Genomic DNA, 13,755 nt, shown 5'->3' with positions numbered 1-13,755 from the left:
GTGAAGAGCCTTCAAGACAGAGAATTTTTCTGTTGCTTAACCATCATTTACTAACAATAAAAAGCGTAGCGCTACCGCTGCTGTTTCAGGGAGATTTCGCTGAGTCAGCACGAACAGGGATGGGATACGGTCGCCCTGGGGACTTCCAGAAAAACGACCTTCCTTTATTAGCTACACTCTGCAGTTATATAATCCGCTTCGAAATAACCACGAACATGAGCAATAATGGACAAATAACTCACCATTTATGTAAACACATATATTATACCTTGATGTTTAGACTAATGTACAGTATTAATGCGTATGTAAGCAAATATGGACGATATTATGTCTGTGTGAGACTTTAACAAATTGACGAAATGGAAAAGTAAGATGAAGTTGTTAGTGCCAGGATTTCTAAGGCTGTCTTATGCGAGTTTATTTATTTTTCGACCGAATACTAGTTGTTCATGTTTCGTGTTTATTTTTTGTGTTTTGTTGTCACAAAAACCTGATAACCAACAGTCGCTATGCTGACACCACTTTTACTGCAAATTTAATCCAGAGTGAACATTATTTTTTAAAAGAACCGTACGACAAATGATAACGGGGAAACGCACAATGAAGCATTGCTTGTTTAGTGACGCCAAACATGCATTTTAACTGTATAAGTAATGTTGAAACCATTGAAATTTTAAAGACAAGCATAAACATCACCATATTGAAATGTATTTATATAATTTAATTATTTACAACAATACACTTCATGACTTGACACTAATCGTGTGAATAAATATTTGTCAGTTTATAAACAGCATCTGCAGAAAGAGGTGGGATTAGCGCGGCTGGGGGGTGGGCAGAGTTGGGGCAGAGCGAGTCGGGTTAGAGCTAAACTGAAGCTGAAGCTGGAGCCTGAGCAAGATTGCTCCGTGTTCTCAGTGACAGCGCTGAGTCGTCTGCGTTACAGTGGGACGCTATCCTGCGTGTGTAGTTTACCTATGGACAACAGTACGTTGTTTATGACGAGTGCTATCAGGTTAGCTAAATTTGTTGTTACTCGGAGATACCAAGCCAAATAAAGCCAATACCGGACTATTCGCAAAAAGAAAGCTGTCGAGCTAGCGCGCTAGCACAGGCCTTGTACCAGACCTCGGGATATATGTAACTGCACATCCGACGCCTTGAACGTCAGGGGCGGATTCGATGGCAGCACAAGGACCGTTTTTTCTGACCGACTCCGCTGAGTGAAAAGCGAGACTTGTTTTTTTTATTTATTTTTAAAAAAAGCAAATAACCCGGTGTATTTTCCTAGAATACTGCTTTTTATTATTTATTATCGCCTTTAGTAAATGGCATTTAGATAATTACCACCAGTAGGTCTTAGCATTTAGCTTTGCTTGTTAGCAAGCTAGCATGCTAACTCTGAATAGCGAGTCGTTAACTGGTGTTTCTGGTTAGACGTGACTTTCACCAGCTTCTTTGGTAGTTTAATTGGCAGTATGGATGTGCGTAGTTCATTCTTCTCGATTCCAGGCGTCCCTAGCCGCTGCAGCCCCGAAAAGCTCGCTTTAATACGCCTGGCTTAGCTGGAGATGCCAGCGGGCGGAAATCTCTCTTTTTCCATAGGTACGTCCACGGTCGTTTAGTTTTTAAAATAAAATACAAAACAATGTCTGTGTTGTTAATGAAGATTTTTTAAATGTTCGCTTTGGGACCGTTTTTAACACGGTTTGCGGTGAGGTCGTCTTTGTTTAAACCATCGGTGAAGACAATGAGCCCCCGGACCCAGCTGGGCTCACCATAACAAAAACAAAGATGTGATTTTCCTGCTAAGGACCGAGTACCATTTGGGTTTCATTCTGCATTACACCTCAGGGTCTTTGTTCAGCAGGAGGTGTGCTTTTTTTAATGGACGATCTTCACATTTTACTTTCTTTGACAACTGTGCAGCTTCAGAGACGGTTGATCCGTATTAAAGCCATATTTCAGGTCATTTGCCTGCAGCTGGACTCGGAATCATAATTATACTACATAAACACACTAAAAGGTGGTAAATTGCAGGGAGTCTTCTTTCTATAACCTGGTGTTTCTCTATTATCTGAATTTTGGTGTGAATTTATTTTTTGCACGCCTACATTTAATTACCCTACCCTGTGTGGAAGTCCTAGTCAGTCTTTTTCCTACTTGTTTTCACGACTATTTGGGGATTTCGACGTTAGCTTGCACCCTGTCAAGAAGGGGTAGAAGTGACCTCGGTTCCAGCTGGATCCGGCCGGGCACAAGGGTGCTCCCAAGAGACCAGCTCTCAGCTCACCTTTGTGCAAATGAGAGGAAGGATGGGCACCCAGGGTAGCCCCGTCAAGAGCTATGACTACCTTCTGAAGTTCCTGCTGGTTGGAGACAGCGACGTGGGGAAAGGCGAGATCCTAGACAGTCTGCAGGATGGATCTGCAGAGTCACCATATGCCTACAGCAGTGGTGAGTATTCCTGGAGCCACAGAGCACAAATGTTGCTCAGTAGGTAACACTGGTGATGAGTAGACCAGGCATTCACAGAAGGCTAGAAAAATCTATTAGTCTAAAAAGACCCGTCATCTTAGAAGTTGTGAGATTTACTGATGGTGTAGAAATTGTAATGCCACCAAAAAGTACTCTGGAGGTGATGTGCTAGAAAAACAGGTATTGTTCAATATATTTGCTGTCAGTTTTACTGTAACATCACCCCTTTGATGGTCTTTACCTTCTATTGCCTGTATCAGACCTTCAGATGTTTTCCTCCATAGGACGCCAGCTCAAAATTGTGGTAGTGCTGTTTAATTTTAGATGTGTGATGTTCACCTCCCCATGGGATGTCCTGCCAGTGTCACTTATGTATGGTTGCAACATTATTCTGCTGAAGGTAGGGCACAGCTGTCCCAGAAATTTAATATGAATCTGAATGGCTGGTACATCATGTTTCTGTTTTATGGCCAAAAATACAAACTGATGGATACAAACTGATCAGATGTGAATGTGATATGGCCGATTAAGCATGTCGGTATGCTGCACAAGGCCAGCTCAGCATTTTAAAGCATATTTGTGCTTGGTAAAATGTGTCCTGTTTTTGCACAAGTGGAATGTAAACTGGTGGATGGTACACTTCAGAAGTGCAGAACACAGCTGTAGTCGTCTGTGGTTATATGCCCCTGGGCCAGGCATGCAGCTGTTCAAAGCCAGCAATGACAGGAAAATAGCCCACCCGCCCACATGATCATAGATTCATAGTGGCTCTCCTTAATAGGAATCTGTATGCTCCAAATAATCATTCAGCTTTTATAAGACAGCTGTTTTTAATCTGTGTGCTGCTCAGCTAATGTGGATGAATGTCTGTGAGCATTTCAGCAATGTTTAGTGCTGTTGACCTTTTTATGGTACCAAGCTAGCACTCACTGTCTGAAATTAGAGGAAGGATGCTGTCTTTATATATGAAAACCCTCATTACTGGAACATTGCAGTAGGTTAAGCATTAATTGATCTTGAACATTTACATTGGCTTTTGATTAGGGAAAGTTGTGGGAGTTGTTGTTAACTCTAAGGTTGTGTGCTCCACAACTTGAGTATATTTCTTCCTATGTGTATTTTTTTGTGTGTGTCCCACGGTATTTGGACAGGCAAAGCCATCTAACTTGAGGTAATCTGTCCTCATAGTTTGAAGTTCATCTGTATTAAGGGGCGAGATAAAATCTCAGTTTAGTTGCTGGAATTTTGTCTCAGGAAATTTCTGGAAATAAGTTAAATGCCAGGCTATATTTTTCTCTGGTGAGGCAACTGATGCCTTTTTGGCTGGAAAAGCTAAACCCCTGAAATCAGTGAGTGGTCTCTAATAGAAATCTTGCATTTTCGGTTCTTTCTTTAAGAATTGTGGAAATATATTTGAAGCTTTTGCTATTTATGCTTTTTTCCCCCCCAAAATGTTCCGGACATATTCGGCAGGACACACACAATGCATTTCACCCCCAACCACCTTGTAGTAATTAACATAGTTTCTATTGTTTAGAGCTGGTTGCTTCACTAATTAAGATATTTAAATACACCCATCTTCCAGAGATTTATCTTGGTTAGGGGGGGAATGGGATACTAGGTCATCACAAAACACACATGTACTCGCACACAGTCATGCACCATGGGATGAAAGTCTCTGCTGCATCATAAAAACAATTTTTAAGAAGTGCGAATCATGGTGACACCATGGGGTCATCCTCCTCAAACTGGAAGGAGACCTAGGGGATGATGGAAGAACCTTACAGGACCTGCAGGCCTTCTGTCAAAGAACGGTCTGCTTGTTACATTGCATCATTATAAACTCAGACCACAGACATGCTCTGTACAGGAGGGTGCTGAGGAGAAGTTACAAATGAGTAAAACTGCACTCCGGGAGGTCTGGAGTCATTTGGGAAATAGCTCTTTCGTCAGATGAAAGCAAGATAGATTGTTTTTTTTTCTGGTGCATTGCAAAATGTTATGTCTAAAAACCGGAGATGGCACATTGCTCAAAGATCAGCACTGCAATCTGAAGCAGATTCGTCCTTTTATGGCAGTGATTCTCTTCTCTTCATTGGGCTGTGGGGGACCTGGAGGCTAACGGATATTGGATGATGCCAAATACAGACAGATTCCTGAAGGAACGCTGCTGGCCTCTGCCAGAAGACTGAAATTGGGGAAGAAGCTCTACCTGAGACGATGATAACCAAAGTGTATTGCATGGGGCGTGTATCTCTCCCACTGAGACAGTACCATCTAGCTATCTATATCTAGATATTATCTAGATACATGGTTTGCAGTATGTTGCATAAAAGAGAGCATGCTTATTCATGCAAAGATTCAGCGTGGTTCAATTCAACTGATTGGATAGTATTTAAATAAATGTAACATTTGCTGAAGTGGCTGAAGTAAAACAATGTTTTTTCCTTCAAAATAAGTAATTTTTCACTGCAATAATCATTTGAGATTATAGGAAGCTGAAGTTCAGTTGATCTTATCCTTGTAGACATTCCTTCGTAGATAACACTGAGTTTGGGGATAGTGTCATAAGGGTGTCTCGTGTCATAGGACTTTTTGACAAATACGCCGTTTTTCCCAGAATTTTTGGCAATGGATTATTTCTACTTCTGCTGGTACTCAGGTTACTGTGCCTGGTCCAGAGACATACAGATTAGGTGAAATGCTGACTTTCAGATGTCTTTAATTTGTCATTTTAAGTGTGCTGTAATACATCAGTATTCCATGCCATATGTTTCATGAACTAGGTTTCGGGTCACTGGCATCCTAATTTGGAGGAGCAATTATTGAAAATGGAACAGAAGAATGTTTGATAATAACTGATGTTTATATTTGCTGTGTCTTCATCAAAGTATGTACAATACTTTCTCCTGCCAGTATGAATGTTCAGTGGGCTATTCAGGAGAGAGAGAGAGAGAGAGAGAGCTTCTTTTAATTGTCACCTGCATAGTTAAACAGGTACAACATGCAGTGAAATGTATCCTGAACTGCTCTTTTGACTGTGCAACTAGAAGGAACAAGCAAGAATACATTTACAAGGATATTTAATGGTACCTCTTATGCAACAGCAATGCTCCATTATTCAAGTTAATACTGGGTCATCTTTAAAACTAGAATTCCTGTACCTTAATGCACTGTGTCTAAATCTTTCTTAAGCAAACAGTGTACAGGTACACAAAGTATTTTCCATTCAGGACAACTGAATGTCTTGCATGTGTCTTCCTCACTTAGTAGTTTAATCCTGTAGTATAACTGAGACTTCTAGCAGAGCCCTGTAGTGGTAGTTTGGTTGTTTATGTTCAGAATCTGGGGATGAGTCCTTCCTCAGGGCTAGATTGCATGGCCTTCAGGGATAATTTACTCTGATCACTCTGATTGCACTGGCCTTGTTTTTAGTCCTGCTGATTTTGTTTTCCCCCTTAAAGTCTGCCATCTCAGTTGGCCTGGTGGTCTGTGATACAGCTGGGATGTGGAGTTTTCATTGTACAGGGTGTGAACAGTACAAAAGAGGAAACAGTGACCTGTTTACTAAAGGATTTGATAACAAAGTGGGCTGGTCACCGACTAAGTTTAGGTGTGCCGCAAGTAAGTTTGTACGTGTAAATACATGGTCATCCTTTGTCCGGTGTGGCGATGATTCTTTTCTTTTCTGATTTTAAAAGGGCATTTTCTAAAAACGGGAATGCTATCAACAACAATATGATGCATCTGTGTGATCCTGTGGAGCCTGTACAGAATTGTACTTATCTCAAAGTTTTAATCACTATTCTTATTCAGGTTCTGTGCTTTTAGTGTACATTTTTGTCAGTCGACTTCTGATGGCTTCTGAATTGTGTATTACTCTGTGGATTCTGTTTATGCTGAGGTCATCAGCTTTGCTTGTTTACCACACTGCAGAAGCTGTAGGGTAACACTACATGGCTTTCGCTTCTCTTTTCTAGCACAGATGCTACGAAGTACTCTAGGCCGTATAGCAGCGCTACAATGCTAATGGGTGACCGCAGCTCTTATCTGTGGTGTACAGAGAATTGCAAGTGCTGGCCTGAAAAAGGGTGCTGTTAATGGAAACACTCAGTGAAAAGGCTGAAACAGAAACCTGGTGATAAGAAGTCCTGCATTAACGCCTTGGCCCTGAGCTTCACAGCAGCACATCATGGGAGGTTCATCCCCAAAATGTCCATTCAGGCAGTCAGCAGCAAGGGCTGTGTGCTGGCAGACAGTAATGGCGCAAGTACGAGTTTCTCCTTATTTACCCTTTTCTCAATCTCACTCTCTCTTCCCAGGGATTGACTACAAAACCACAACCATTCTGCTGGACGGGAGAAGAGTCAAACTGGAGCTGTGGTATGTACATGATCATAAAGGATGATAAATATCTTAACATGGTAGTTGAGAGATGACTTATAGCTGTGGTTTAAGGTTGTGTGAACTGCCAACAAGACTTTGGAAATCTCTTCATGCCTCGCCATAATTTTACATGTAAATACATGCCTCTGTGTGTTGTTCTAAATAGGCCCTTAGACTGATTTTCTCATTAAAGTTAATAGCCATGAAACTTTATTCCCACTCTGTATTGTCCTTTATAAAATAACACCTCAGGTGTAAGGGCTTCTGCTTGAGTCAGCCACCTGGCACAGGTTGAGGCTGTTTCGGAGCCGCTGAGCCTGGCATACTTACCCTGCCCGCTGTCAACAGCAGACTTACTCATCTGTCTGTCTGCTTCTCAGGGACACCTCGGGACAGGGCAGGTTCTGCACCATCTTCAGGTCCTACTCCAGAGGTGCTCAGGTAGGCATCTTGCACCTTATCAGTCTTGCTTACTGGTGAGTTGTAGCCAGTGGGCTGATAACGGTATGATGAATCCTAATCTTTGTCAACAGTGATTGGATTTCAAGAACATGTTGTCTTCCAGTAGCCACTTAGGCCAGCTTTAAATACTGCCATTTATCTTAATTTGATCAGAATTAAGCTCCCAACCCCCTTACAATTGCTGCAAGTTTATTGCAGCATTTAGCTGGAAAGTACAGAGCTCTTGAAATGTAATCAGCCGCATGAACTTCCCAGAGAGATTGTGGGACAATTGCCAGGTCATTCAGTGTGCTAATTTCCACAGTGACCATTGATTAATTTTTTTAAAGGCATTATCATTGGTGGATCATGAACCAAAGATTTTTTTTAGGCAACTCCTTGACAGTAGATGGTGGATTGTTTGTTTTCCCAGAGTCTGTGCTGTTTGTTGTCAATGTATGGATGAAAATGATTGTGCTCCCTTTTTTCTGTTTGCTCAGGGAATCTTGCTGGTGTATGACATCACCAATCGCTGGTCCTTTGACGGTATTGACCGCTGGATCCGTGAGATTGATGAGGTAAGGGTTCGCCTTTAACTGATCTGTGTGGTTCTCTGACATAGAGCTGCAGTTGCCGTTCTTATCGGCCTGCTCTGCCCATTACGCAAGCAAGCTGCTTTACAAGCGAATCCTCACAGGGCCCACTCAGAAGCCCTTTAACTACCCAGGAGCCTAAATCGTTGGAATGCAAGGCATGGGTTCTCCTGCCTCCGTGGTCTTCCTGTGTTTCCTGTCCTCTCAGTGGAAAGCGCCCCTCCGTTTCCCTCATAGGACATCCTGTGGGTGCTGGCATCCAAATTTTAGCCCTGTCCCGTACACGTGGGGCTCTACTGTTTCCTGCTTCCTCGTATCCTGTCAGTAGACGTTAACTGTAGCTTATACTCAGTGCAAAAGTTGTAGATGCACTGCTCTAAATCTGTGTTTCTCAAATCACTGGTTGAGAATCACTGCTGTAAATCTGATCTGTGATCATATTGAACTTTCTGCTCTTACCATCCCAGTGATGAGGACGTTTTCTCAGCTCGTTTAGAAATTATTTACTGAAATTATAAACAGTAGTTTAATTACAGTGCATTATATATTTGCTGGTAATAAGAGCCATGTCATCTAACTATTGCATGGGTGATACCTGAGCCAGTAGTCCTCTATGTCCCCTTTGATTGCCTGTTTCTCTGAATTCCCAGCATGCCCCTGGTGTGCCACGCATCCTAGTGGGCAACCGACTGCACCTGGCCTTCAAGCGGCAGGTGCCCACGGAGCAAGCCCGCGCCTACGCTGAGAAGAACGGAATGACCTTTTTCGAAGTGAGCCCCTTGTGCAATTTCAACGTCATTGAGTCCTTCACAGAGCTGTCCCGCATCGTACTCATGAGACACGGCATGGAGAAGTTCTGGAGACCCAACCGAGGTGAGGGAGCAGGGCGGGCAGACCATCCGGTTCGGAGTGATTCATTGTGATACTGGCGGGGAGCTCAGTGAGAAACCCTGAACTGTCAGTCATTTGACTTGAAACAGAAGCGTCGTCATTTACAAGTTAGTGTTTATATTTATTTCCAGTCAGACAGGACTTTCAGGAATCCCAGTCTCTTGACCTTCAAAGTTCGCAGCTGTCATACTTTGAGGTTGGAAGTACTGCCTGCAAACATACATGTTAGAAATGCCGTGCTCCAGCTGACACTTAAGATGTCTTCTCAATCAGCAAGGAAGGGAGCAGGCTTTCAGGAGCAAAGTGCTGGAGGTGAAGAGATTGCCTTGCTCAGCAAAGCTCTCTGTCCACTTCCTCTGTCTGTGCCCCATCCAAAGCAGCACCATTCAATTTAGAACATCAGACATCCATCACACCCTCCCCATTTGTAGAACTAGTAAATGAGGTTCTTCCTGTAGAAGTTGCTGATAGATACTTCATTGGGCACCTCAGGCAGCACTATTAGCATGTTAACCTCCTGAGGCCTTTACTAAGTGCTCTTAATGTCCTTGAAGTTTTTCATTAGATTTTCAGAAATATTCCCTAATAGCTTTAAGCCTGCTTTCAAAATCACAAGCAGCCTATTTGATATTTCTTGATCTTGTTTTCTTATGAACTTGGTTCATTCATGATAACATGGGTCTGATTTTCTTAGAAGATGATAGTTGAATTTAAAATTGAGATTTTATGGGCGTTGATCTTATTTGAAGTGTTTTTTTCCCCCAATGACTTCATGTATAGTAAGAATGTAATATTTAAATTTGATCATTTAATTATTTAGTCGAGTTCTGTTTATATGTATGCTTTAGCAGTAATTACACCATTTTATAAAAAGAATTTCAACCATAGAATGGTAACAGTAATCTAGTTAAATTTAATTTGTAAACAGTCGCCCTCTGGAGTGTACTGCAATGAAGTTACATAACCATTTTTAACACTCCTGTTCAGAACAACTGAACCTTTTTTTTATGATTACTGGATGCATAATTGCATAAATTGCAATTTTTGGCTAAACCAGAGCCTTGAACTGAATATTTCTGCTAATCAATGATTAATTTCTCCTTGGAAATTTAAGTGTGTCTCTCTGTAAATCTGTCTAAATATAAAGAGAGTAGGTGTGCTATGAGAAGAGGTGATTGGAGGTACGCTGTACCGCTTTTTAGGGCCTCTGTCAGGACAATTCCAAGGATCTCTGACTAACTCCCCTCCCCTTCACAGCACCCCTGGTCATTGCAAAAAGTTAAAGATGCTGACTTCCACATTTGTGTGCTCGTTCTCCTCAGTGTTCAGCCTCCAGGACCTGTGCTGCCGTGCCATCGTGTCTTGTACACCTGTCCACCTGATCGACAAGCTGCCCCTGCCTGTGGCCATCAAGAGCCACCTCAAGTCCTTCTCCATGGCCAACGGGATGAACGCAGTCATGATGCACGGTCGCTCTTACTGGCCCACACTGACCACCACCACCGGGAGCAGCAAGGGTAACAGCCTTAAGCGCTCCAAGTCTGTCCGGCCTCCCCAAAGTCCACCTCAGAATTGTGCCAGGAATAACTGCAAGATTTCATAGCATGTCGCTGTGGGGCCCCGAGCCCCCAATCATTACCTATCACCTTTCAGAGACTGCATTGCCAGAACCATGGACTGGCCCTGGATGGGGCCCATCTCCTCCTATGAAGACCCTGTCCTGCCTGGGGCCATGTGGTCGGACCCAGGGTCTTTCTCCTGCAGCCACCACAGTTAGCTATCCATCCATCCATCCATCCATCTCAATGGCTCCTCCAACCCTCTGGAGCCGTTCAACACTATAGCTAGTTGGAACTACTTCTCTGCATTTTATTTTAATACAGTATTTACACTTGATATTTAATGGAAACAGATTCTTGGCTGTGGTCAGTTTGCTTTATTTTGTAATGAAATTTTGCACTGAAATTCCTCATGTGCTTGTAGATGGTTCAGATGGCACCTTTTAGCCCTGTGCTTGGAACAGGTGAACGTTATCTGCCTGCCCCTGAGGATGTCTGCGCTTTGCTCTCAGATGTTGGGGTTTCTTTTCTGGTTTTTCTTTTCTATAAGAGATCCACACTCTTCTGATGATTGGAAGCTGTACACAACGCACTACTGAACAATATTGTGCCGCACATCGGGTAACCCAGCTGACAAGCTGCTCCTGTCTCATTCTCCTCCACACTTGACCCTGGGAACGTGGTCTTGGAGTACGGCTGTTCCAACTGACCTATGTTGGCAGCAGGAGGTCGAGAACCTCAAGTGCTCCAGATTAATCTGGCCATCCTGAAGACCCCTCAGAATGGAGCCGCAGATTAGCGTCTGACGTATTATGGCAGTGAAGGCCGTGAGCAGACTCTGATCTTTACTTATCCGTTCTCCATCTTCCCTGATCTCATTTCTGTTTGGTTCTATTTACATTTTCTTCATTTTCATTATAAAGGTGACTAGAGTTTTAGAACGAGGTGATGGTGAGTCTTATTAAAATGTGGTACAGTTTTACAGATCTTCATACTAGGTTCCCCAGTTAATTCAGTCTGAACACAATCCTTATAGCATTATTCTTATTTTAGAAAATTGACCCCTTTTTTTGTGTAAAAAAAAAAAAAAAAAATTTTTTTTTTTTTTTTTTAAATCAAGATTTCACCCTTGATTATTATTTGGAGAGCTGGGGTTAAAGTTCATTTTTATGGATGTAGCCAAGCAGAGCATGTATTTTTGAGATTAAAAGGAAATCTTTAATCTGTTTGTGGGGAAGAAACTTCTTTCCCTGGTCCCTAGAGTAGAATTTATAGAAAATCACTAATCCAAGTGCACCAGGAACTGCGCATGTATGTGTATAAACAGTATAATGTATAATAGCTGTATGTGGTGGAGCGAAACACCATGAAAAGCTACTGCTCTGCAGCACATGCATAGGACTGGACCTCAGATACCCTCCAGTTACCAAGTAAACTCAAGTCAATAACTCGGGTGAAACACGACGGGGCCCAAGTGTGTCAGAGCACAAGTCCTGTTTGTTTTACCCTTTTGCCTCTGTGTAGCCGCCATCCTTGGCTGGGGAGAGTTTTATGAAAGGATGAGCTGTTAATTGGGGTCCAGTTCAGGCGCTTAAATAATAAAGGTGAAGTGCCCCCTTATTTGCCATCATTCACTCTGCCTAATGAACATGCTTGTTAACACAGCCAGGCCTCATTCCCAGTCCTTCCAGGCTGGTTTTCAGCTGAATGCATGGGTCTGTTTTTGTAACCTTCCACATCACACTGATGACTTCAGCTAAACTCCTTTGCCTTTCTGCCATTAACTCATTCACTCATCAGTGTTTCAGTAGCCTGCACGGCCGGCCTTCCTCCGCCAAATCCACTACTGGGGAAATGCAGAGAGGCCTGCAACTGTTTCATAGTCGCAATATTTTAATAGATATCTCTTTTTCATACAAAATGAACTGTTTTCCCTTAGAACAGTAACTGAGTATTAGGGTTGTGCTTCTTAAATGCACGATGTATACAGCTTGAAGTTAGATCAGTTCATCTTCAGAAAAGCTTCAATAGATCAACAGAATGAAAGCCAAGTAGGTGGCTCCGTCTGTGAATTAAGCAGAGAGCGGTTTTGTTAATGAGGTTGCCGGTGTGCCGGCTTCTAGACCCCTTAAAAGCAGCTGTATGCCTGCTGATATCATTACTCACTGCTCGTCTATGGAGCTTCGTCTGTTAAAATGCGCTCTGGTGTTTTTCCTGCTTTCATTTAGGTATTTTTCCTGTCGCTGTAGCAAAGCTTCACGGTGTAATATTGTAATTATCCTGTTATTTAATTCATTTCTGGTATGCCCTTTCAGGGATCGTCTTGTGTTTTGCACAGAGCCTCACAAACTCTTGCTCTTTGGTTCCCCCCCCCCCCACCCCTCGCGGTTCTCCTCTCTGACCCCCACCTCCCCGAAACTCAGGGACCAATCGCCCCCGCTTCTGCAAGCCCTGTCTGTGACGCCAGGCTAGCACTGGCTGAGTCGGGTTTCCTAAGGACATGTATTATAATTAAGTTCCTTTTATGAAGAGCAACTGTCTCTTGTTTTTGTGGGTTAAGTAGCCGTGTCTGTTGCCGTTTACACCCAGTGTAGGAGTGAGAGGGCAGTGTGAGATCCAGGAATCAGGATGAGCTTTTCTGGCCCCATGCCCTGACCCCGCAGGCTCTCGCTGCATCAGCCCTGCCCCTCCACTACTCCTGCATACCTGCCTGTTACAGAAGTCTTGCAGCAGTGTTACGTTTAAAGTCTTCCTCCTTGGACTGAGCCATTGGGATGTATGTACGCCCGGTGGGGTCCCCAGACCTCGCAGGTCCCCTGCACGGCTGGCAGGGAGCAGATTCCTGTGCCCCCGTGCTAATCAGGGAGATTTGCCATGTTAAGCAATGTACCTTATCCTCGGGGATGAAGTAAAACACACTTCTGTGACCATGGCTTGTAAATGCAATTAACAGCCCATGAAGCTCCTCCAATTTCGTCCATTTGAGTTGTATTTCCCTGTAATTTTAAAGGTGAATGGTCGGATTTTTTATTTTATTATTTTTTTTGTTTAAGCAACTTGGCTTGACTGTAACATTCCTTATTTGTGTGTAGGATGTGGGGGAAGGGGGGGGGGGTGTTCATTTACAACAGCTAGTTTGGTCTTTGCTATTTTTCCATTTTCCGTGTTATATAAAGGGAACTGTAATAATATTGTGGTTAGAGTAAAACACTATCTTACTTTGATTTAAGCTGCTGGGTAACTTAAATGAAGAATGCTTTGTAATTAAACACAACTTTTTTAATCATTTTGGATTGTACAGTTCGTATTAAATGGAAGTACTTTTCCCCCAAATAAACCTCCAAATATTTTACATTTGGTTTTATATTAATGAATGAATGAATGAGAAAGGGGGCGTCTTGCATTCT

At 42.8% G+C, this 13,755-nt stretch overlaps 1 protein-coding gene across 3 annotated transcripts; it reads left to right on the top strand.

Annotated features, from left to right (window-relative positions):
* Positions 1-233: 233 nt before the first annotated feature.
* Positions 234-13,700, top strand: LOC111850865 (ras-related protein Rab-40C). 3 transcript variants are annotated; one of them, XM_023825193.2, is made up of 7 exons: positions 234-249; positions 2,199-2,457; positions 6,801-6,861; positions 7,245-7,305; positions 7,806-7,883; positions 8,549-8,771; positions 10,112-13,700. In XM_023825193.2, exons 2-7 carry the CDS (start codon positions 2,304-2,306, stop codon positions 10,390-10,392), a joined length of 858 nt encoding a protein of 285 aa, XP_023680961.1. In that variant the 5' UTR covers positions 234-249; positions 2,199-2,303; the 3' UTR covers positions 10,393-13,700. The 3 variants fall into 3 exon arrangements, with proteins under 3 accessions (XP_023680961.1, XP_023680960.1, XP_072568593.1); XM_023825192.2 differs by lacking the exon at positions 234-249 and adding an exon at positions 826-1,605; XM_072712492.1 differs by lacking the exon at positions 234-249 and having other exon boundaries at positions 826-2,457.
* The last annotated feature ends 55 nt before the right edge of the window (positions 13,701-13,755 follow it).

This window comes from Paramormyrops kingsleyae, chromosome 5 (assembly GCF_048594095.1).
Source record: "Paramormyrops kingsleyae isolate MSU_618 chromosome 5, PKINGS_0.4, whole genome shotgun sequence".
Lineage (NCBI taxonomy): Eukaryota > Metazoa > Chordata > Actinopteri > Osteoglossiformes > Mormyridae > Paramormyrops > Paramormyrops kingsleyae.
This window is presented reverse-complemented; position numbering and strand designations above follow the sequence as displayed.